The 24,248-nt window shown below is 31.0% G+C and overlaps 3 protein-coding genes across 3 annotated transcripts in view; 1 reads left to right on the top strand and 2 right to left on the bottom strand.

The window, feature by feature from the left end:
* The window catches only part of LOC128163241 (uncharacterized), a 45,167-nt gene extending 43,204 nt beyond the window's left edge, over positions 1–1,963 (bottom strand). The window contains exon 1 of the mRNA XM_052826784.1: positions 1,798–1,963. Within this exon, the coding sequence (XP_052682744.1) occupies positions 1,798–1,897 (100 nt within the window). The 5' untranslated portion in view covers positions 1,898–1,963. The remainder of the gene's footprint in view (positions 1–1,797) is intronic.
* Positions 1,964–2,119: 156 nt separating this feature from the next.
* Positions 2,120–14,668, bottom strand: LOC128163341 (uncharacterized). Its single transcript, XM_052826914.1, has 5 exons — positions 14,592–14,668; positions 13,197–13,386; positions 12,616–12,723; positions 3,549–3,615; positions 2,120–2,123 (listed from the first exon to the last, which is right to left on the bottom strand). Exons 1-5 carry the CDS (start codon positions 14,655–14,657, stop codon positions 2,120–2,122), a joined length of 435 nt encoding a protein of 144 aa, XP_052682874.1. The 5' UTR covers positions 14,658–14,668.
* A 7,684-nt stretch (positions 14,669–22,352) lies between these two features.
* LOC128163344 (uncharacterized) lies at positions 22,353–22,742 on the top strand. The gene has a single exon (XM_052826916.1). The coding sequence runs from the start codon at positions 22,353–22,355 to the stop codon at positions 22,740–22,742; it is 390 nt and encodes a 129-aa protein (XP_052682876.1).
* Positions 22,743–24,248: the final 1,506 nt, after the last annotated feature.

Here is a 24,248-nt window from a genome sequence, read left to right on the forward strand (position 1 = left end):
TCATGTTTATTTGGCTATTACCTACTGTTAATTCCGCGGAATTTGATAATAAAAATCAAAGGTTCTGTTTTTGTAACAATATGTTGCCTCTATAGATACAATGTTTATTTTGAAGGAATTATGAAATATCAAAGATGAACTTTTTGATATATTATTCGATAAACTTCTTCAATTGTAGTTTCATTTCAAATTATATATTACGTGGAAACTAAATTGTTTTCGTGGGAACGAATTTTATTTCGTGAGAACGACTTTTATTTCGTGGCCACGACTTTTATTTCGTCGCTACGAATTTTATTTCGGAGGAACGACTTTTATTTCGTGGCCACGACTTTTATTTTGTGGGAACGACTTTTATTTCGTGGCCACGAATTTAAAAAAAAATATCTCAAGCATATGTCCTATGGCAGCCACCGTACAAAATGTACCTCGTTATTCTGTTTCTTGAAAAAGTTATATTTTGCATTTGCTAATGAAAAAGCTTCATTTATCATTTCAAGAAAGTGACTTTGAAACTGATCCATGTTACAACGAATATAGTTTCGTAAATATATACACATTTTAAGAACATTATATTTAGGAACTACTCATTAATAAGTTCCAAATACTAAATGTCAATGTAATTAATGATATCTAATTTTTTATTATTTGTTATATCTTAGAATAAAATATGCACGTAAAGGACTATGTGCGGTATGGTCAAATATCTGCCCCCGATTTCAACCAATTTTTAAATAGTATCGTATAAAAATGAAATCTTCACAAATCACTGTAAAGAGGATGCCTATAAGTTTAATAATGATTTTAGTCATCATTGCTCACTCCCTGTTTATCTATGACGTCACCTAAATGAGCTAATTCCCGCAAATTTGCAAACAAATGAATATATTCCCATTTTTGCTCTATATTTTGCATTCGGAAGTATAGAGCGCAGGTCTGCTCAAGTGCGATTTTAACATATATTTTTTATTCAGATAGTTATACATATTATACTAAATAATGGTACTTGAGCAAGCCTGCGCTCGATGTTTCCCAGACGAATAACCATCGGAAAACACCCATATTTTGCTACAAAACATCAATTTATCAAAATAATGCAATATTCATGACGTCATTTCTACATTATGACGTCACTGTGGTGATAACCTTTTACACCTTTATTTCCAATATGATTTTAACTATCTTTCACCTAATTTTAAAGCTCTTTCTAAAACTTTGATTTTGGGGGGGGGGGGGGAAATTGCATAAAACCGCACTTAGTCCTTTGTCATTAAACTTCATATAGCAAGAAAAAGTAGGACGTTGTTTCTTTCTAAACATATCCGATCTGTAAGCCAGAACGGTGACAACAAAGATGAAATATACTTGTATTTTAGAAGACATTATAGTATTGATTATTGAAGAATATATTGAGTAATATTTTTCTATTGTCACGTACACGTATTACATATCTAATTTTTTTTAGGTAATTGAAATGTGTTTGCCGGAATTGAAACATGTAACTGTGTAGGTCAAGTTGCTTTAACTCTCATTTTTTTTATAATTTACACAATAAGAAGAGAAATAATGATTTAACCGTGTGCACACACACACACACACACACACACACACACACACACACACACACACACACACACACACACACACACACACACACACACACACACACACACACACACACACACACACACACACTCTCTCTCTCTCTCTCTCTCTCTCTCTCTTATAACTAATACAGGATAAAACCAACAATTAAAGAGGAGAAAATAATGTAGTTACAAACTGTTTCAAATTTACCTTTATACATTTTTTGTCTCCAGAGAAAAAATCCCATAATCCCAATCAGCATTAATACATATACAGGGACACATATACCAAAAATGATGATCTGTTTCATGTTTGAGGGTGTTTGCGACGTATTTGTCTCAATCACAAATGGAGAACCACCACTTTTAGAATTATTCCAGCGCATTTCAATAGTCTTGGTATTCCATGGTCTACAATGAATAATGGACAACCCATATATATATATATATATATATATATATATATATATATATATATATATATATATATATATATATATTTATTTATTTATTTACATCCACCGACACAAGCCTCACCTATTGAGTCACACACATTTATGGATTTATGAAATTTTAAAAGTGTTACTTGACTTTAAGGATTTACGTTAACTATACAGTATTCCAGTACAGTTATGTAATTGGAAAAAAAACCCATCAAAACCGAATACATAAATTTTGATATGGTTCTTGGACAACCTAATGCTCATAGCTAGATTTGAGACAAAATATTTTTACAATCAATCTGTTTTAAAAGTTACAAAAATAACTCTCTAGGAACTCTGACATGATAAAATTATTGAGTACTGATATATTTTTGTTAACATTAATGTTGTAAAATTTATAGAGATACATTTTTCTTTATACATTACCTGGTTCTTTAAACGTACAAAAATTACTCCAAACAATTATTTCGAAGATTTTGAAGTAGATCATACTATTACTTATTAGGTTAGTTACTGACTCACTACGGAAATATATTGGGTTGACCAATCTCATAGATGGCGAGGCGAAGCCAAGCCGTCTATGAGATTGATCAACCCAATATATTTCCGTACTGAGTCAGTAACTAACCTTATAAGTATTTTGTTTTCCCGAGGACTATCAAGCGACATATTTATTCACAAATAGCAATGATCTACGTAAAGCCATGTACAAGATGCCTAAAATCTCGTCCAATTTAACTCATTTAAACTCTTCAAAATTTTCAATCTCACCTTTCAAATATTCTTTAAAAATCCTTGCTTCACCCATGTTTATTTACAATGTTTTGTTGCTATTCAATTTTAAATGTTTTCTCCCTTTCCTCTGCAGAGATTTGAGCAAATTTCGACGCTGCCATTTTGTTCTGCTCCAGACAAACAATGTGACGTCAATATTCTAAGGGCAACTACTCTAATTTTAAAGAATTTCAATGGGCAACTACTCCAAATACTTTAAGAACTTACGGCATGCGGTTTATGTATTAAATACTATGAAATGTCAAAATGAGTAAGCGAAGCGTCGACCGATGACAGCCATATTGCCTAATATTATTTCTCACAGAACAAATAAAGAGATATATGAGGCAATCACGTGCTACGTTTAAACGAATGAAAATGTGACATTTCAGTCCAAGGGAAAACAAATTCAAATGCCTGCCTGTTACAACTATCTTTGTTACCCAAGGGTTTTTTCTGTTCATTTTGTTTCCTATATAATGGGCAGCCGAGTGGACCGAAAGACCTTGGCTAGCGAAATAAGTTACAACGCGGGTTTGATAAGGCAACTCTAAGCAATCGACTGAGTAAAAATTCCTCTGATCGATATGACGTCACTATAAGCAGCATGATTTAATATTTCAATCAAAAACATGCCAATTATTCGGCATGATGTACCAAAATGTAATATTGTATTTTGTCAACTTGCAAAGTGTTAAAATTTAATCTGTGATTAGAGCAACTAGAATGATATAAATATGTTGACCTTTTTGTGCAATTTGTATCAGCAACGAAGCAGTTTAAATTTCTGCTGATGGATAAACATGCTGGATCTGTAAATACGGAAACAAAATTAGGCATTGTTTTTGAAAAATAAAACAAATTTGATACATTGTGTATTTATATAACTAACAGTTATTTAATTTTAGCACATTTATATCGTAGGCAAACTATGAAAATTGATAGCGAATAAAGACGATACCCATTATGTCAAAACTATCTAAAAGGCTGGGTGTCATCAAATTACCATTTAGATCTACTTTAAAATTCATTTTAACTGTAAATATTTAGCTATTAACCGTCATTTAGTAAATAAAAGTTCATTATTTTGTTGAAAAGATTTAAAGTGGCTCGAAACACAAATGCATCATTTGATGGATCGATGCATAATTACCTTTGAGAAATAATTTTACAAAATTGTCAACAATATCAAGTTCCTGTTTTTATATGATTGTATATCTTAATAGAAACCTAAATAATAAATTTTACTGCAAACGGGATATCTTAGAGCTTAAAACTTGGTATCAATGAATGCACAATACAAAAATCAAAGACAGCTTTATAAATGTTATGGTATTTTTGTAAAAAAAAACTGTGAATATGAAAAACAGGAGTTTAAAATATTTTTTTTAATCTAAAGATAAAACTGAAAATAAACTTTTACTCGCATTAACAATTGCTGTACAACCATATTTTAGCGAAAAATTGAAACAGAAAAGTAAAAAAAAAAAAATAGAAGAATCTTAAAATCAGAACAATTCTAATAGTAATTAAACTGAACCACAACAAAATCTTACATTACCTACAAACCAGATGCACCAGAGGCTGTTATAGTGAAATTTGTCCGCATGGAGGACCGAAATATGATCTTAAACCTAGCAAGATTCAAAACCTTACCAAAGGGCTACGCTGTTCGAACAGATCTACCGGTGCATTTGAAGAAGAAGAGGGGGGAATTGGCTCGAAAGGCATATGAACTCAGGAAATCGGGAAGGAAGACCAGAATCCGTGAAACAAAAGATGATGTTATTCTGGAATATCGTCCAAGAGATGGAAAAGAATGGCTCACATACAAGGCTTCTGTTTAGTTACGCAAAACGTGATAATTTTGTGATGTAATATTTCGGTGTTCATGGATGTGAGTAGAGAATACCAAATAATTTCAGAGAAGAAATCTTTTGCAAGTGCGTTATTCATTATAACGATGTATACTCTTTGTCCTGTGCCTCAAAGAATGAATTTACAGATGTAATATTCCGGTGTTCATGGATGTGATATGTAGTATGAAACAAGACATAGGGACTTACATTTGTTTTTTCCTGTGCCCCGAAGTATGATTGTTTAAAATAATGGTTACAGGTATACATTTTGATATGTAGTAATGACGCATAGGGACTTACACTTGTGTTTTTTTTCTGTCCCCCGTGTATGAGTTTATATAAGCAATTACACAGTTTACAAGTCCCAAGGTATTGGTTATTAAACTAAGATTTACAGGTATTCTCTTTGATATGTAGTATAATGTAACTAAACATAGGGACTTACACTTGTTATTATTTTTTTCTGTGCCCTGAAGTTTGCTTAAAATAAAGGTGACATACCCTTTGATATGTAGTAACGACGCATGGGGACTTACATTTGTTTTTTTTTTTTTTTGTTTTTTTTTTTTTTTTTTTTTTTTTTTTCTGTCCCCCTGTGTATGAGTTTATATAAGTAATTACATGGTTTTCTCATTTCAATGTATTTAAGATAAGGTTTACTATCTTAATTAGAATTTCATAACATACTTTAAATTAGCGAGACCCAAATCTGTACATTATATAGTTTTCCATGACATGTTTTGTTACATTACCATACAGGAAGTATTTGTCTTTTTTGACGCATGTGTGAAAGGGTTGAGTGAATGTATCATGCATAGGTGCTTACTTGCAATACAGTTTACAATTTATCAATGACTAAGTGTAAAATAGCTTCTGTAAACTGCAGAGGGTTACATGATCCCATGAAAAGAAAAGATGTTCTTAACTATTTGAGAAGTCATAAATCATCCATCTATTGTTTACAAGACACTCACTGTACGGAATTAGATAAAAACTCAGTTTATGCTCAATGGGGTAATGAGATGCTTATAAGCCCGGGTAAATCGGATGCAAGAGGAACATTAACCTTATTTAATAACACAAATGAAATAAATATTTTAAAAGTTTTTAGCAATAATGAAGGAAATTTCATTATATCAAATATAATGATAGATAACAAGTACTCAATTACGCTAGTCAATTTATACGGGCCCAATAGGGATAATCCTAATTTTTATTCTGAGTTGAGTGATAAAATAAATGACTTTTTTGATACTGACTTTATAATTATGTGTGGGGATTGGAATGTTGTGCAAGATTACCAATTAGATTGTTTTAATTATCTAAGAGAAAATAATCCAAAAAATAAAATTGAAATAGAAAAACTAAAATCAAAGTTCAATCTAGTAGATCCCTGGAGAATCAAAAACCCAAATGTTAGAAAATATACATGGAGTAGAAAAAATCCTGTAAAGCAAGCTCGACTTGACTTTTTCCTTGTGTCAGAGGAACTCCTATCAATTATTGATAATGTACACATACTACCCGGTTATAGGACTGACCATTCTATTATTGAATTAGACATCACTATAAATGACTTTAAAAAGGGAAAGGGATTCTGGCGTTTTAATAATTCACTACTCAAGAATAAAGACTTTGTAACAAATGTTAAAAAAATTATTAAAGAAACTGATAATGAATACCGTATTAATGAATCAACACTGGAAATTCCAGACAACTTATTTTTAGATGTTTTATTGATGAAAATAAGGGATATGGCAATACAAATGTCGTCAAAATTAACACGAGAAAGGAGAGAACATAAAGTAAATATAAGTAATAATTTAAAAATTTTACATGATATGTATTCTGATAACCATTTGCCACTATATTTAGATATGATAAACGACCTTGAGAGAGATCTGGAAGAAATAAGAAAATATGAACTAAAGGGGCTTTTGCTAAGAAGTCATTGTACGTGGATAGAAGATGGAGAAAAACCTACAAAATATTTTTGTGCTTTAGAAAAACGAAATTATGTTAACAAAAATATTAGCAAATTGGATATCGAGGGTAAACATATAAATAAACAAGAAGAAATATTACAAGAAGTAAAAAAGTTTTATAAACAACTGTATGCAAATAAAGATCAAGATCTTGATGATGTAAACCTAAAAGATTTACTACAAAACGTAGAGGTCCCTAAAATAAATAATAAAATAAAAGAAATTTTAGATGCAGAAATTACAAAACAAGAGGTGCTTCAAGCCCTCAAAAATTTTAAGAATGACAAAACACCTGGAACAGATGGCTTTACTGCAGAATTTTTTAAATTCTTTTGGAGGGATATTGATTCTTATATTCTCAAATCTTTTAATTATAGTTATGAAATGGGACAGTTATCTTATAATCAAAAGCTAGGAATTATATCTATTCTCCCAAAAGGCAATAAGCCAAGGGAATCTCTAAAAAACTGGCGACCAATCACCTTATTGAATATTACATATAAACTGCTTTCTAGTGTCTTGGCGAATCGAATGAAACCAACTTTAACGAAAATAATTCATGAAAATCAAAAGGGCTTTCTTGCTGGTAGATACATAGGAGAAAACTCTAGATTATTGTATGACATTATGCACTATTGTAAGGAATATAATAATCCTGGTCTTATTCTTCTGGTCGATTTTGAAAAAGCATTTGATTCTATCTCTTGGAAATTTATTTACAAAGTATTGCATTTTTTTAACTTTGGTGAAAATTTTATAAAGTGGATAAAGATTTTGTTTAAAGAGCCTAAATTATGTGTTATTCAAAATGGTATTTTTTCTGATTTTTTTCATATGGGACGAGGTTGTAGACAAGGGGACCCAATTTCACCATACTTGTTCTTACTTTGCGCAGAAATAATGGGTATAATGATTAGAAATAATAATCTAATTAAGGGAATTGTTATTGAAGATAAGGAATACAAATTATTACAATATGCTGATGACACTGTCTTATTCATGGATGGGTCAGAGGACTCCATCAGGTCAACTTTATCTTTAGTCAACCAGTATTCCAAATTTTCTGGATTGAAACCAAACTATGATAAAACACAATGTATAAAGATTGGATCTACTGCTTATACTGGCAATGATTTATGTGAAAAATACAAAAACCTAATGTGGTCACAGGAACCATTTACAGTCTTAGGTGTTACATATTGCATAGACTTAGATACAAATACTATGTTTGATTTAAATTTTTTGCCAAAAATTGAATTAGTTAAGAAATTAATATCATCATGGTCAAGAAGGATTTTAACTACTGCAGGCCGCATAACAGTAGTAAAGACTTTGCTTATACCCAAATTCAGTCATTTATTGATGACGCTACCAAGCCCACCTAAAGAAAAACTCAAAGAAATTGAGAACTTATTGTTTAATTATATATGGAATAACAAAACAGCAAGGGTAGCTAAAAACATTATATGCCAAAGTTATGAATACAGCGGCATGAGAATGACATGTCTTGACTCTTTTTGTAAAAGTTTAAAAATCACATGGATTCGCAGATATTTTGATAATTCCTGTAGTTCACAATGGAAGCATTTAATAAAGGATTTAATTCCAGATATAAGTTATCTAGCTATATATGGTGTAGATTTTTATAGAAAGTTTAAGAAAGATGTCAAGAATGCTTTTTGGATTGATGTTTTCTTAGCTTTATCAGACTTAAGGCTATGCATTGATAATCTGACATCTGTTTTAAGTCCAGTATGGTATAATCAAGATATATGTATAAACAGCAAAAGTGTCTGTTATAGATCATGGTTAAAAAAGGGTATTCAGTTTGTTTTTGATTTTTACAATACGGACGGAACCTTGCTAGGATATCATGAATTTTGTACAAAATTTGATTTAAAAACACCATTTACATTATTTTTTGGAGTAATTGATTGTATTAGAAAATTACATTTGAATTATGACTATGATAATATTCAAAGAAGTCAACCTTTTTTCCCAAAATTCTTACAATTGATTACAAAAAGCAAACAAGGTGGTAGAGATTTCTATGATGTTTTTATTAATCAGAAGTACAGAAAGCCAAAAAGTGAAATCAAATGGGAAAATATTTTAAACTTAAATGTTGACAACTCTTGGTGGAAAAAACAAAATATTTTGTTTTTTAAGATAACCAATGATATACAATTAAGATGGTTCAATTATAGAATTATACATAGAATCTTAGCAACGAATACATTCTTATGTAAAATTGGCATTACCAATACAAATTTATGTAGTTTTTGTAAGATATATCCAGAAACACTGTGTCATCTTTTCTGGGAATGTGAATTTGTTGAAAATATTTGGGAAAATGCATTGATTTGGTTCAAAGAACAGTTTGGAATAGATATATCTCTAAACAAAGTTGATGTTTTGTTAGGAAAATACTATAAGTATTACAATATATTTAATTTAATAATATGCATAATTAAAAAACATATTTATAGAAGTAGGAGCAAGAATTGTAAACCCTCATTTGAAAGGGTTAAAGAGGAAATTGTTTATTACTTTCAATGTGAGAAACATATTTATAAAAAAAATGGTGACATGGAAAGTTTTAACAAGCGATGGAACCTGATAATGTTTTAAGAAAAAGGATCATTATTTTTTATGCAGTTACAGATGATGTAATACAATTATCTATTGCAAAAGCAAGATTAACGTAAAATTATAGTTGTCTACATATTTTCATATGCATGTGTTTGGATGAATGATGTATAAATGTTAAAGAGAAAAACCTCTCACGAAAGTGTACAAGTTTATATATTTATATATAACTGTATGTAACTTAGTACTTGGTGATCCCAGGGCCCCAACCCTGGCACCAAATATATTGCTTTATATTAAGTGATGGGACAATAAAAGGTTTAAAAAAAAAAAAAAAAAAAATCTTACATATGTAAAAAGTTAGAATGTATCACAATTTTGCAAAAATATTCGGGTTGCTTAACTATATCAATTTTCCTTTGAAATATAATTGTTTAGAAAGTATCTTTTAAAAACGAAATACAGTTTATGAATGGCAGTGACACTAAACAGACACAAAGCATTTAGTTTTCATTCACATTTCTTATGAATATTCCAGTCCGAATTTCCTCTATCATTTTTCAAATTCCTACCCTTTTTTGATTCAATTTTACAAAAAAATGTATGATGATAATCCTAAAACATTTATAGCATTAATCTAGGTATATTGACCTTACTCTGCAGGCATAAAAGTTATATAAGGTCAATGATCAAAATTTGGAGATATGGTGTCTTTTATCATTTTTAAGCATTTTTCAATATTTTTGTAGTGGGTGCCATTCAAATATCTAAACGAAAAAGTGAGATAAAAACAACATAAGACATGTAAATTTATGTTGACTAACAAATATAATCTTAACTTTGAATAATACAGTACTACCAAAATATTTCAGTGAAAACAAAATCCGAAAATTTTAGTCCGAATTTCCTCTGTTTTGCTAAAAGTCCACCTTTGTTTAAGCCTAATTCCATAATATAGTAAAAATATCGAATGGTTTGTAAATAATAATTCATATCATAAATAATTTTAGTATTTAGAACAAATTTTACTCATGACATTGAACTTAAAAGTTTATAACAATCCGAATTTGAGAACTCAAACTATGTGTAAACAACGTCCTTAAGAAGATTCTATATTGATCCAAAATATATCGTTGGTACGACAGCAACAGAAATCATTCCTTTAGTTGAGAAATGAGAGTCTAATGATCCATAACATAACAGGTTGGTGTAGCAATTTATCTTGAGGGGGTATGCGGCCATCTTATACATTTGAGAATAAAAATGTAAGCATTTCGTGAATTTGCTTGCTTCTCCCCTAACGATCCATTACTGTTGTCAAAAGATAAAAAAGCAATAAATATGAGGTTCTACATGTTGTTTTGAATGCAAATTACGCAGAAAAGAACGAAACAATGCCAATTTAATCACTAAGAACAGCTGTTGAATTGCCCAACTGCAATTGTATTTAGAAAGCTTTAAAAAATAAAACAAAAATAAAAAGGGGTTCATTAGTTCTTTCAGCAACCATTTGTTGAAAAAAAAATGAATCTTGCATAATTTAAAGTAACTTTGCCTCAAAATAAGTTGCCTTATTTTCATCGGCATTGGATCTATTTTTGAAGAAAAATCCAATCTATACTTAAAACTCCTGTGTCTATGGAGGTGAATTGACGTTATATTTTCATTGAAAAAAACAAAAATGATGTCAATTTAAACTAATCTTTGTTGAATGTAACAAACATCTCTATACCGATTTCTAGGACTTTTAAAAGTTTTATAAGTATGAATAACACTTCTTTTTTCTCTGAACTATCTTAGGGGAAAAAAGTTAATCGTCTTAAAGAGGTTCGTTCTTCTGTTTTTGGGTAGCCATTTTAGGTCACCTCTGTTCTAGAAATTATGCATCATATAATGATTCTACTGATAAATTCAAATTTTATAATGCCAATAAAACTGTCTTAGATAAAATAGAAATGGAAAAATTACATATTTTACAGAGTTTAGTGTTGGACTATATTTTGTGGCGGAACGCTTTTAAAAAATAATTGAACATTTTTCATAACTCAGTTGTTTTAGAGTACCGAAACTTAAGCTTCCTTATTTTCAGTGCAAACAAAATTTCCAGATAGTTTGTGCGTTAGGATATTTTCATTTTGTTACAAAAAACATAATTTTACAATTTTTCAATATTTCTATCAACACATATAGAGAAATTTAACTGATATTTCATAATATTCAAGGAAAAATGAATCCCAATATTTTGCTTATTTCATGCCATATCTCAAATTTTGCTTAATAGACCCACACCTTTTGTTTTTTTTTCTGAAATTTTAAGATTTTTTCTGACAGTTGAATCATTATTTGAAAAAAAGGTTTGAGACTTTCAAATAATTTCATTACATGTTGAATGGCAATGGATAAAAATAGCGTTTTATCAGTCCAAAAAGGTCAAAATATTAATTAGGTGAAGAAATTGTAACATTTTTCTTTATGATAATTTTAATTCAATTTATTCTAAATAGTATGAATTTGTATTTAATGTCATGGTTCATTCCGATAATAAAATATAAAGGGAAAAGCGATTTATGTGCAATCTGTACTTTCAGTGCAGAAAGGTCATATTAAATACACTGCAGTGCCAAATAAAGCATATAGACCCCAACATTTTGTTTTGAATTTTGGTAAAGCTATTTGTGTAGATTTTTATAAAATACTTCAGAAAAAAACTTTAAGACTTTTGATAGCAGGATCCAACGTCCTTAAATGAAAAATGTACTTTTTTAATGAATATATTAATTGAAAATATCTCGTGATAGTTCTAAGACCCATTTTAGGGATAAATTATCCTGTTGTGAGACAAACCTACAACTTAAAAAGCAAGCTTAGACCTTTTTTTTCTCAATATAAGGTTGTAAAATGAACACAAATAACCGCTTTTAACAATGTCTAAATTTTCAAATCTAAAATTTAGGTCTTCATGTGCGCAGTTCTAAGTGGAAGAATAGGCATTATTCTGTTCTTTGATGCGGAATTTGCATAACAAAAAACATTTAGAACGTCACATTTATTTAATTTTTATCTTTTGACAACAGTTTAGTCAGTTTGGGGCAGAAACAAACAAGCCAGTTCAAGAAATGTGTACATTTGTGTGCTCAAATGTACAAGATGACTACACATTCCCCTTAAACAATTAAGTTATATGGGAACTTATGCATAAAAAAAAAAATATTAGCTAGAAACTTGAATATGACTCATAGATTGAATATATGTAGAATACTTTTTTTTTTTTACATTTAACAGCAAGTCTACCCAGTGATACGTATGTAAGGTAATGTGAGAAAAAAAACGAAAACAAATTGTCATTGATAAAAAAAAACCCAAACTGAATATAACTTACACTTATAAATCGCATCGTCGTAATAAGCCGTAGATGGACAACCACTGCTGAATTCACTGCAATCATAATGATTCAGGTAACCAGTTCCCTCCAGTCGTACACATTTATCTGTCAGTTTAATTTAATTTGATCATTCCAGTAAAGTAGAATGGTTTTAAATGAAATAGAATATTATAAAGATTACGGTCCCTCAATCGTAAATAGTTTTAATTTAAAGTTGCACTTTTATTCTTAGTAGGAAAATGTGTCCACAGTCGTTGCCCACAACAAAACGATCATATTTTAGTGATATTACATGATAAAGTTAAAATGTTAGATTCATCGATGGCGACGGCTGTGGATGACTCCTGCACAGTTTAAAGAAAATTGTGGGAAAATACCATGTTTAAGACGTCATAATTACAATTATTGTGAAAGTCTGATCAAGTTTCTATATTTAGATTCTTGATTTCTAGGTCTTCTGTAAATAAATTATACATTTTTTTTTGGGGGGGGGGGGTTATATTTTTAAAAATCATTACAAAACAGGGCAAAATATAAACTGTACCTATTATAACTTATCAAAGTACAATAAAACATACCTGGTCCTAACAGAGATCTTTTGATGTCTGTACAGAATTCTATAAGATTGGACAAGTTTCTATCTGGAGCACACAGGTATCGCGTGTCTCGGGGACAATTCATTCTTATCGCTGCCTCTTCAAACTCACTTATGTTCATGGGGCATTTGTCCACTGGGTATACTTCAAATCGGTAAGAAGTTCTAGCATTCTAGATTTTAAAAATACGAGAAAATTCTCCTTTGAACTCAAAATTAAAGATTATGTTTAAAAAGTCCATCGTTTAGACATACATATATTAGTAAATATTATTATTATCATATACATGTTTCGTACTATATATTTCAATCCTTCCTACACGTAGGTTTATAAACGTTAACACTTGTTTGATGTAAACATATTTTGTCAGCTTTTATATGGCACAATGCATGAGTCAAGATTGAGTTTGCAAAATGACCAAACTATGTACAAGGTGAAAGTCTAATAGTATCTACAAGGATTTCAACAATGATTAATTAAATACATTTCTCTTGCATTGAAACCAATATATTTCATCAAATAATTTCATGTTTTTCTCCTTTTATTGACTTTGATCATGTTCACCTGTTTTGTTATTGGCATTTCAAATGTCATAAATTCGCTGTGCAGATTTTTTTTCTCGGTCTAATACATCGTCATATACATTTAAGATAGGAACGTTTTCTAATGAAAGACAAATGTTAATGAACTACTGTACGGCGGCGTGGAAGGGCCTGATACAAAAAATAATCTTATTTTTTTAAAACACATTAGGACATGTTCGGGCGAATAAGTTATTTGATCGGACAAATTACGATTTGTTCGGACGAATTGGCTATTTGATAGGACGAATTACGATTTGTTCGGACGAATTTATTTCAATTTGTTCGGACGAATAAGTTATTTGTTCGGACGAATTAAGATTTGTTCGGATGAATTAGGATTTGTTCGGACAAATAAGCTATTTGTTCAAACGGTTAAGATATTTGTTCGGACAAATAAGGATTCATCTAGAATTATAACTATTTGTTCGGACGAATAAGTTATATTAGGATATTTGTATATTTTTTGGATGAATTTTTCATGGGTAATTAAAAGGTTGTTGGAAGCTCTCTCTCTCTCTCTCTCTCTCTTTCTCTCTCTCTCTCTGTTATAAAATTTAACTTATTAACACAAAAAAACTTATTTGTCCGAACAAATTGCTAATTCGTCCGTACAAATTGCTAATTCGCCCGAACAAATCGTAGTTCGTCCAAACAAATAACTTTTACGTCCGAACATTTTTTAATTTCTTTCATCTGGCCCTTCCACACCGCTGTACTATATATAAATAAACTACAGCACTCTAACAAAATTAATGATGTTGAGATAAATGTATTTTTAGAGAATTGTTCTTACCGAAGCATCCGTTGGTTGTCCAAATGCATTGAAGATAAGGAACACTTGAAGCAATGCAAACATCATGTTATTTCTCTCTATTTCTGAAAAATAATATCTATTCCTTTATATAAATGTTAAATAATGAACCTTTTGTAAAGCTCGCCAAAACGTGTTATTTTAGTTTAAAAATGAAACACGTCATTGTTTTTAAAGAAAAAAGATATATATTCCGAAAACTAGCGTTGTTGTCCAAACAATGATAAAATTTACACTGTCCACGGCAGTTACCAGACACCATTTTAGTATGTGAGTTTGTTTAGACTAAAAAATGTGTTTGTTAAACATGAAAGTGGTTAATTCATGTCAAATGCTCTTATTTCGGCATGAGATTAATATTTATATTTCAGTAAATATGAAGATTTGTGAATATCTCTCCAAGTATTGCACATTAGTGACATCATAATAAAAAAAGCAACGTTTCGGTCTCTGTAGAATTTTGACAGGCAAATGCTTCATGTGTATTTGGAATATACAAGGAGTGGGAATTACAAGCAGAAAGATACTTAGACAAAAGACGGGTTCCTTCTTCACATTTCAATGCTTAAAGAAAGCCCCTATAGCAAACTACGAGTAAACCCAGAAGAAATCCAGAATACACTCAAAGTAAACCCCAACTAGACACAAATTTCCAAAAGTAATCCCGGAGAAAACCCGTAGTAAATCCCGAAGGTAAACCATTGGGCAAAATGAGTAAACCTTTAAACCATTGACTGGCCATACAAGTGAAAAAAAAAATCAGCTAAAAGCTAAGGATAAAACATACTACAGCATCCCTCATTTTGAACAGAGAATCGAACATGAGTCATCTTATAACCAACATTTATCCTCTAAAAACCAACATGCATCATCTAATCACCAACATGTATCCTTTAATAACCAATATGATTACTCCATAAAGACCTTGTATAATCCAATAACCAACATTTATCATTTAATAACCAACAATTACCATCCAATAACCATCGTGTTTCCTCAAATAACCAAATAGTATTATCCAATAACCAACATGTATAATCCAATTACCATCATATATCATATATCCTCCAATAACCAACTTGTATAATCCAATAACCAACATGTATTATCAAACAACCGACATTTATCATCCAATAACCAACATGTATCACTCAACATGTATCATCCAACAACCACCATGTATCATATATCCTCTAATAACCAACTTGTATAATACAATAACTATCATGTTTGTTTTAATAACCAACTTTTATAATCCAATAACCAACAGGTGTCATCCAATAACATTTATCATACATTAACCTATGCAAAACCATGTAAGCATACATTTTTAGATAAGTTTATTATGAATATTGTTGTTTATTGAACGTGAAACAAAATATTTTTTAACATATCTAAAAGTAAAAGCCTTATTGATTCAAGAGATTCAATCAAGGATTAATTGACTCTCTGAATATCGAAGGTCTTTAATTAAATGGAGTTCAAAAGTATTGTCATCGACCAAAACGATCTTAACATTCGTCTGTAAAACATATAAATAAATGTCAAAAATCCAGTATGAATGTACACCCGCTTGTTTGTTCTAGGACTGTCCTAAACCAAACCAGTGGACGTACTTTTGTACTGAATGTTTGTTTTCGTTTTGTTTGCGATAAGGCATGTGAGGTTACATCAGAGTTGTATCTGTCTTGACATGTATAAATAAGACTTAGTATCATGAAAATGGTTTCTAAATGTCTTAAACAATGAAATGATTATTTCTGTTTAGTTCATGTGATAATGTATTGGATTCATCAATTCATGTTATGCTTGAATGACTAGTAATTCAATTTTTCATAGAACTGAACAATAGCACATGTACACAAAAAGAAGAAATTTATGCGCAATTAAATTTTATAATTACAAAAACTAATGTTTTTTGTTGCAAACATCAACTCTTTATTTAGCTACCTACATAGTCTTGTTTTGCGTAAACACACACATATTCTCGTTTTACGTAAATGTGCAGTTGAATTGCAAACAAAAAGAGGTGATTTAATCTTCAGACAGACGGTTCAGAAAAATCGATATGTCACGTCCTTTGAAAACTTTATTCGTACACTGCTGAACACGTGAACAATGTTATTCGATGCCTTTATCTACACTACTGTATTATCTAGAATTGCTTCTATTTTGAGGTAGATTGTTATCATAACTGGAACACTTCTTACTAAATTTTTGACAATTTGTTTTGTTTGCAATTATGCACTGAAAGTCACATTTGAGTTGAACCTCAGTATATACCTTTGGTATCTTGGAATGGTTTCTAAATACCTAAAATAATAAAATGATGATATCTGGACAATTCATGTGATTTCAGGGAACACACTTTTTCTTGTTGAAACATCTTGCACGCACGGGTCAAAGTCTTGTAGTTTTAAAATGGAACACGTCCGCCATGTATCATCCAATAACCATCATATATCCTCCAGTATTCAACATGTATCATACAATGACCAACATTATCATCCATTAACCTATCCAAAACCATGTAACTATACATTGTTAAATATGTTTTTTTATGAATATTATTGTTTATTGAACGTGAAACAAAATATTTTTTAGCATATCTAAAAGCGAAAGCTTTATTGATTCAAGAGATTCAATCAAGGATAAACTGACTTTCTAAATATCGAAGGTCTTTAATTAAATGGAGTTCAAAAGTTATGTTATCGACCAAAACGATCTTAACATTCGTCTGTAAAACATATAAATAAATGTCAAAAATCCAGTATGAATGTACACCCGCTTGTTTGTTCTAGGACTGTCCTAAACCAAACCAGCGGACGTTCTTTTGTACTGGATTTTTGTTTTCGTTTTGTTTGCGATAAGGCATGTGGGGTTACATCAGAGTTGTATCTGTCTCGACATGTATAAATAAGACTTAGTATCATGAAAATGGTTTCTAAATGTCTTAAACATTGAAATGATTATTTCTGTTTGGTTCATGTAATAATGTATCGGATTCATCAAACCTTGTTATGTATGAATGACTAGTAATTCAATCATTCACAGAACTGAACAAAAGCACATGTACACAAAAAAATAAGAAATATATGCGAAATTAAGTTTTAAAATTACAAAAGCTAATGATTTTTGTGGCAAATATCAACACTTAATTCAGCTTTCTACATAGTCTCGTTCTGCGTAAATGTGCAGTTGAATTGCAAAATTCTACTAGGAATTCAATCATTCACAGAACTGAACAAAAGCCAATATGCACAAAAATAACAAATATATGCAAAATTATATTTTATAATTACCAAAAATTAAGATTTTTGTCCAAAGCATCAACATTTCATTTCGCTACCCACATATTCTTTCACGTCTTTTGACAACTTTATTTGTACACTGCTGAATTCGTGAACATTGTTATTCGATGCCTTTATCTACACCACCGTACGAGTTATGACTGCTTTTTATTTTCAGGTAGATTTCATCATAACTGGAAGACTTAGAATAATAATACGGGTGTACGTTTGTACTAAATTTTTACCAATTTGTTTTGTTTGCAATTGTGCATTGAAGGTCACATTTGAGTTGTGTCTCAATTTATGTGATTTCAGAGAACATACTTTTTCCAGTTGAAACATCGTTCATGCACGGGTCAAAGTCTAGTAGTTTTAAAATGGAACACGTCTTTCTTTTTTTTTTATATAATTTATTGTTGTTGTTCCACACATACTAGTACTTATGTTGACAATAATCAATTCAGTTTTTATAAATTTTATACACATGCATACTCACTCACACACAAGTATATTTACATACATTTTTCAATATTAGTGGTAAATGGTTACTTTGCTTCAGCATATTTTTCTACATGATATTTTAATCTTAAATGACTGAGTAATCCAAGAAAATTTGGCATTTTATTTTGCATTAAGAATATAAAAATATATTGTTTAACATATAGAATTATGAAGTTGATAACCCTGTTAGTGTTTGACAATGGTAGCTCACCAAGAATAACATTTGAAACATTAAAACCAACTCTTTCAGAAGTCTTTCTGTATAAATGTAGACTTAAATCACTCCAGAGTGTTTGTACTTTATCACAAACAATGAAAACATGTATTATTGTTTCAACATTTCCATACAAAAACCACAACAATCAGAAGTTTTAATGTTAATTTTCTTAAGGTATTTTCAAACAGGAACAATTCTATACAAGATTCGAAATTGTAACCACTGGGCAGAAGAATCACTAGTGGTTTTATAACAAATTTTAAAAACATCTTGCATTGATATTGTGTCTTCTCCATAAAGGCATAAGCTCTGCCTCCCACTTGCTGATTGAGGTTGGAATAGCCTAATTTTTATTCAAAAAATTATAAAAGATTTTTGAACATTTTTCAGAAGATATGAGAGGTTAAAAAAATAAAGGTACATATGGATTAGGAAGTCTTTTTAAAGAACAATGGTTTCAAATATTTTGAAATAGCTGAAACAATACTATTGTATTGCATCACACATCTGTCAGATAGATTGTATGTGTTTTTAAGAACTCCAAAGTCTAAAAGATTACAATCATCATCAAAAAAATCTTGCACAACCTTTACTCCCTTTTCATACCAGGATTTAAAAAACACTGGTTTGTTGTTAACTTTTATATTAGAGTTATACCACACTGGAATATAATGAAATTTGTTTTTAAAATTCGGAGAGTAAGTCAAAGATTTCATATAACATGAAGCAATCAAAACATCTTTCCAAAAGGCGTTATTTTCTTTTAACAAACAATCAAACACAAAACTATCTCCAAAATCATACAATTTCTGTAAAATATCATCTCCATTGAGAGCATAGAAAATATCCATCCATGGTTTATGTGAACAAGTTAACCTTTTAATCCATGTACATTTGAGAGATGTAATAAAACTTCTAACATCTACCATTTTCATACCACCTGACAAGTAGTCTTGTGTTATAAGAGAGAGAGAGACCTTCATCAAATTCAGCAAAGTCTGACAGAAATAAGAGAGTCCGTGGTGAAAAAATCGGATGCCAAGATCTTGGTTTCGGAAATATTGTTAGAATTGAAAAATGAATTAAAAAAGTGAAATAAAACAAGAAATTGTCGATGAAATGAAAAAAGATTTTGAAGAAAGTATCAAAAACAAAGTCAAGAAAGAGTTTGAAAATAAAATCGACGAAAAGTGTAAAGAGTTCGAAACACAAACAAAAGAAATATCTGAGGGTTTTAATCTCGATTTCGACACTCTGAGAGAAAAATCCCAAGCCAGTGAACTGAGATCTCTCAACGACAAGCTCAAACAATGCGAATCTGCGGCACAATCAGCAATGACACTCGCCAATCAAAATCAACAATACTCGCAGAAAGCCAATATTAAATTTCTAAATTGGGCCGAGGAGAAAAACGAAAACCTCAGGTGTAAATTGTGTACAATTCTCAAGGAGGCAGTGAAAATGAACCTTGACCCCTCGGATGTTCTTGCGATTCATCGGATTCCTGGGGGAGATGGGAAAGGACCACGCCCTGTGATCGCCAAATTCCGTAACACGGAGGTCAAGATCGCGGTCATTAAAAATCGATCGAATGACAAACTCAAAAAATGTTTTACCATGCATGACCACCTAACATATTTCAACGCAAAACTTTTGCGCAATCTTAATGGTGACCCTCGAATCCAGTCTGCCTGGTACTACAATGGCAAGATTTTTGCGCTGGACGACAACGTCATTCTTTTTAAAGAAAAATGATATCGATTTCAAAAACTAGCTTATAGAGTTGTTCACCAAAAAATGAATACACTGTTAAAGTAAAAAAAAATTATAAATGAGAACGAAACAATTATTGTTTCAGTTTAAAAAAAATGTAATAGGAATATAACATAATTGAAAAAAAAACTCGATCGAAAAACAATATGGAAATTATAATAATCACTTTATCAATCATATAAGAATATCGCATTTGTTGTTGTATCATGTGGATTTATTATGAGAGTATAAAGTTTTACGGATTCATAGGCAGCTTTTATTAGTTTTATATGTTCAGTTTAAAATCTTTGTGATCAGACATCGACGAAATATGAAACGTGAAAAGAAAACACAACTAACGTCCGTAACTTGAAAATTATTTTCGTATTTCTATATGTTTTTTTTCGTTAAAAAAATAAACACTTCTGTTAGTAAACTTTAGAAGCCATAAATAATTAAACGTTGTAAGTTTAAGCTGTATTGTGTAACGTAAAATGTCCTCAGTAACTGCATAGTTATACTTTTTCCGAATCGTCAATGTGTGGGTGCAGATAGCACCATGTCAGAACCTGGATCCAGCATGTGCTTGAAATACATCACGGAGCAAAAAATACTACATATACAAGTCAATGGAGATGTAGGGCGGTGATTTTTATCTAGCAGAGAAATTCTACCAAAAAATACAGAACTAATGGACATAGTGTGAAAAATCTTACGAAACGTATGTAAACACACTTCAATTTAAAGGGTATGGTCACAATTTTGGTCAATTTTTTCCTGTTTTTATTTTTCACAATGCCTTAGAAAAGCATTTCAATGAACAAATGAAATTGGAGAGTCAGTAGTGAAGTTATAAGCAAGATACAGGGCACTCAATTCTTTGTCATGTAAACAAGGCTTGTGTCCCGTTTTTGGTTACATTAGTTCAATACACCAGTATAGTTCTTTTTCAAGCTGTGGTTTTCATTTAATAAACAAGTTTGTGATTTAATTTCATTTATTACCTGCGCCGATACCATATAATCAGACAATATGATATGTTAGAAACGCACATCACGTGACAACGATATGCATATGACGTCACAAAAATGCATCAAGTATTATGATTGACATCGTTGTCAGTATATGATATAAAAATTTTAAGAAATACTTCCGGTCAAGCTATTTTTTTTAGTTGATATGAAAAAAAACTGTTTTACAGCTGTATTTTTGCTCTGGGACACCTTAAAACTGCTATATGCAGGCCTATTTAAAATGCCTTACTGAAGCATTGTAAACTTTGATAGATGAAATTCTAAATTCTGAGTTCAGTGTGTTACGTCAGTCCAGCAAATTGTAAACAACGTTAACATAACTCAAACATACAACGTAGTGTAACTTACTAGTGTACACAGCATCGCTAACATTCAAAATACTTAAGCTAATTTTATGCTACGATTAGGTAGCAAGGGACGACGCATATATGAGATAACGAAAACAATAAGATTAAAAGTTGGAATAAATGACAGATTTGAATTCTGTACAAGAACAGGCAAATGAAACTTTATACACAATTACAGAGGTTCAACAGAAAAAAAAAATTGAACAAGAGATGGCAATGTTAAGAGACTTCGTCGTTCGGCTAGTATCCGAAGTAAACACCCAAAATTCTCAGATCCTAGAATTACAATCAAGACCGGGGAAAAACAATGTTATAGTAAACAAAGCAGAAGAGAGGTCTCCCGAAAAAAACAATCCTGCGAAACCATCATTGATTTTAAAAAATGTATTTATACAAGGCATGGGAATGGACGAAACTATTGTGAATAGTCTACCGATCGACAAACTGCAAGAATGGGAAGCTTTGATTCACGCAGAAAATTCCCCAGACCTAATTTGATTCATTTTGCCGACAGATAAAGTAAGGATACAGTTATGAAAACCATAAAAGTTCTGAAGCAAAACAAATCAAGTGTATGTGTTGCACAGCAACTTCCTGAAGAAATGCGCGAAGGAAGGAAACAGCTTTATACCATACAACAACAGTATGCAGAGCGCAACATAGACACCAGAATAAAAGAAGACAAATTAGTTTTCACCCAGAGTAACTCGGTATATAGAGACAAACTTGGACCTAGACCCATCGACGACGAAATAATTACAAGGGAAGAGGTAAAGAAGTGTTCAGTACAGGCAACTCCAATAACGATATCGGGAACCGCTTCACCGGTCACGCCACCGCCGCCGTATCGTTTAAGCAGGTCAAACGATTATTGGTCGAAGACTGGAATGAGTACTAAGTGCTACCCCTACGTGTTCGCCAACAGATTGGAAGGACCATATGGCGCGATTAACGAAGGTTCGAACGATGATGGGGACCACGGAGCAAGTTGATTAAGAATATTGTTCGAAAATTGAACGAAATTATATACGAGTTAGCGGTAGTATCGAGATGGTACAGTGGAAACAAAATTGAACCCTTTCGTTTCTCTCTCATATGCGATGTTTGACTTAATACTGCGAAAAACTTGCTCAACAAAGGTTGAATATAACCTGAAACGTGATACGTTCAATGTTTTTGCCCCTATGTATAGCGTTAAATCATTCCAAGTTGAACGGTTAATTTATCTTAAACTTTATATTTACATGTTGAATCTTTATAAAAAGGTAATTTCTTAGTGCACGGAAACTTCAACAGATTCCTATAAATGAATTGTAGGTTCTGTGGAAGGTAACTTTCCTTATATTGTTTCTTTTTCACACGAAACATGGTGAGGGGCTGTATGAATCTCTTAGATGTCATTTTTTTTCTCGTTCTCCTGTACATGTTTTTCATCCAAGAAATCACAAATTTCTGCTGTAATTATCCTGAGTTTAGTTCTACACGAAAGAAGCATTTTCAAAAAAGGAATCTTGCAGTGAGTTGAATAATATATTTTTTTTTTATTTTAGACGAGTGATCATGCTTATGGCATCACCTTCACTTTAACTCAGTCTAGTCGTTATGTCATGATATTTTATTCCAAATTTATTACTATGATACAAGTCTATATATCAATATCTTTGGTTATTCTCTACGCCAATTTCTCACCAAGACATGCCTGCACATTACATAGTTCCATAGTACTTTACTTTAGTTTATATCTTCTTCTTCTTTATCTACCACGGTGGGCCAATGATAATAGTTAAATTTAATGGACAACAAAACACTTGAGGAAAATAAGTTAAAAGTATTAACAGTAAGCTGCCAAAGGTTCAATGATTTTACTACAATATCTTGTACAAGATACACGGTTTAATGAAATAGAAAAAATATTAACACAATCACAATGGAGATCAAAGCTTTGATTTAATTCTTACAAAATAAATTCAACAGGGTTAGCATTTCTCTTAAAATATAAGGAACATAATATACATAAAGACGATAGTGGCAATTTTCTTATACCAGATACCATTATTGAAAATATGAACCTTTTACTTGAAAATATATGTAGCCCAAATTTAGATACACCCAATTTCTATTCCGAAATAATAGGAAGGAATGACTCTTGTCCTAATACCAAGCATGTTTTAATTTTAGGTGTTTTAATTTAGTAATGTATAAAGATTCAGACTCTATGAACTATAAGAACTTGAACAACCCAAAATCGAAAATTAAAGTTTTGAAATTAATAGTGACATTTGATAGAGACAAATACAGTGGGATCTCAGATATCTGGACGCCAGATAACCGGACGCTTCAGTTCACGGAAGATTTTATTTGAGAACAGACTTTTTATGCGTTATTTTGTCTCATTTATCCGGAATTCCGCGTTCCGGATCCGGACGGTATGTTTTTACTACAAAACACTGATTTACTACTAATCTTGCTTCATTTAACCGGACAGTACGAAAGATTAC

Source organism: Crassostrea angulata, chromosome 9 (assembly GCF_025612915.1).
Source record: "Crassostrea angulata isolate pt1a10 chromosome 9, ASM2561291v2, whole genome shotgun sequence".
In the NCBI taxonomy this organism is placed as follows: Eukaryota; Metazoa; Mollusca; class Bivalvia; order Ostreida; family Ostreidae; genus Magallana; species Magallana angulata.

Bases quoted from the DNA above. Each gene is read 5' to 3' on its own strand.
- LOC128163344 (XM_052826916.1), top strand. From the start codon at position 22,353: ATGCGCGAAGGAAGGAAACAGCTTTATACCATACAACAACAGTATGCA.
- LOC128163341 (XM_052826914.1), bottom strand. From the start codon at position 14,657: ATGATGTTTGCATTGCTTCAAGTGTTCCTTATCTTCAATGCATTTGGA. The intron at 13,387-14,591 runs GTAAGAACAATT...TTTAAAATCTAG, and splicing joins GACAACCAACGGATGCTTCG to AATGCTAGAACTTCTTACCG. The intron at 3,616-12,615 runs GTAAGTTATATT...CCGTATTTACAG, and splicing joins CGACGATGCGATTTATAAGT to ATCCAGCATGTTTATCCATC.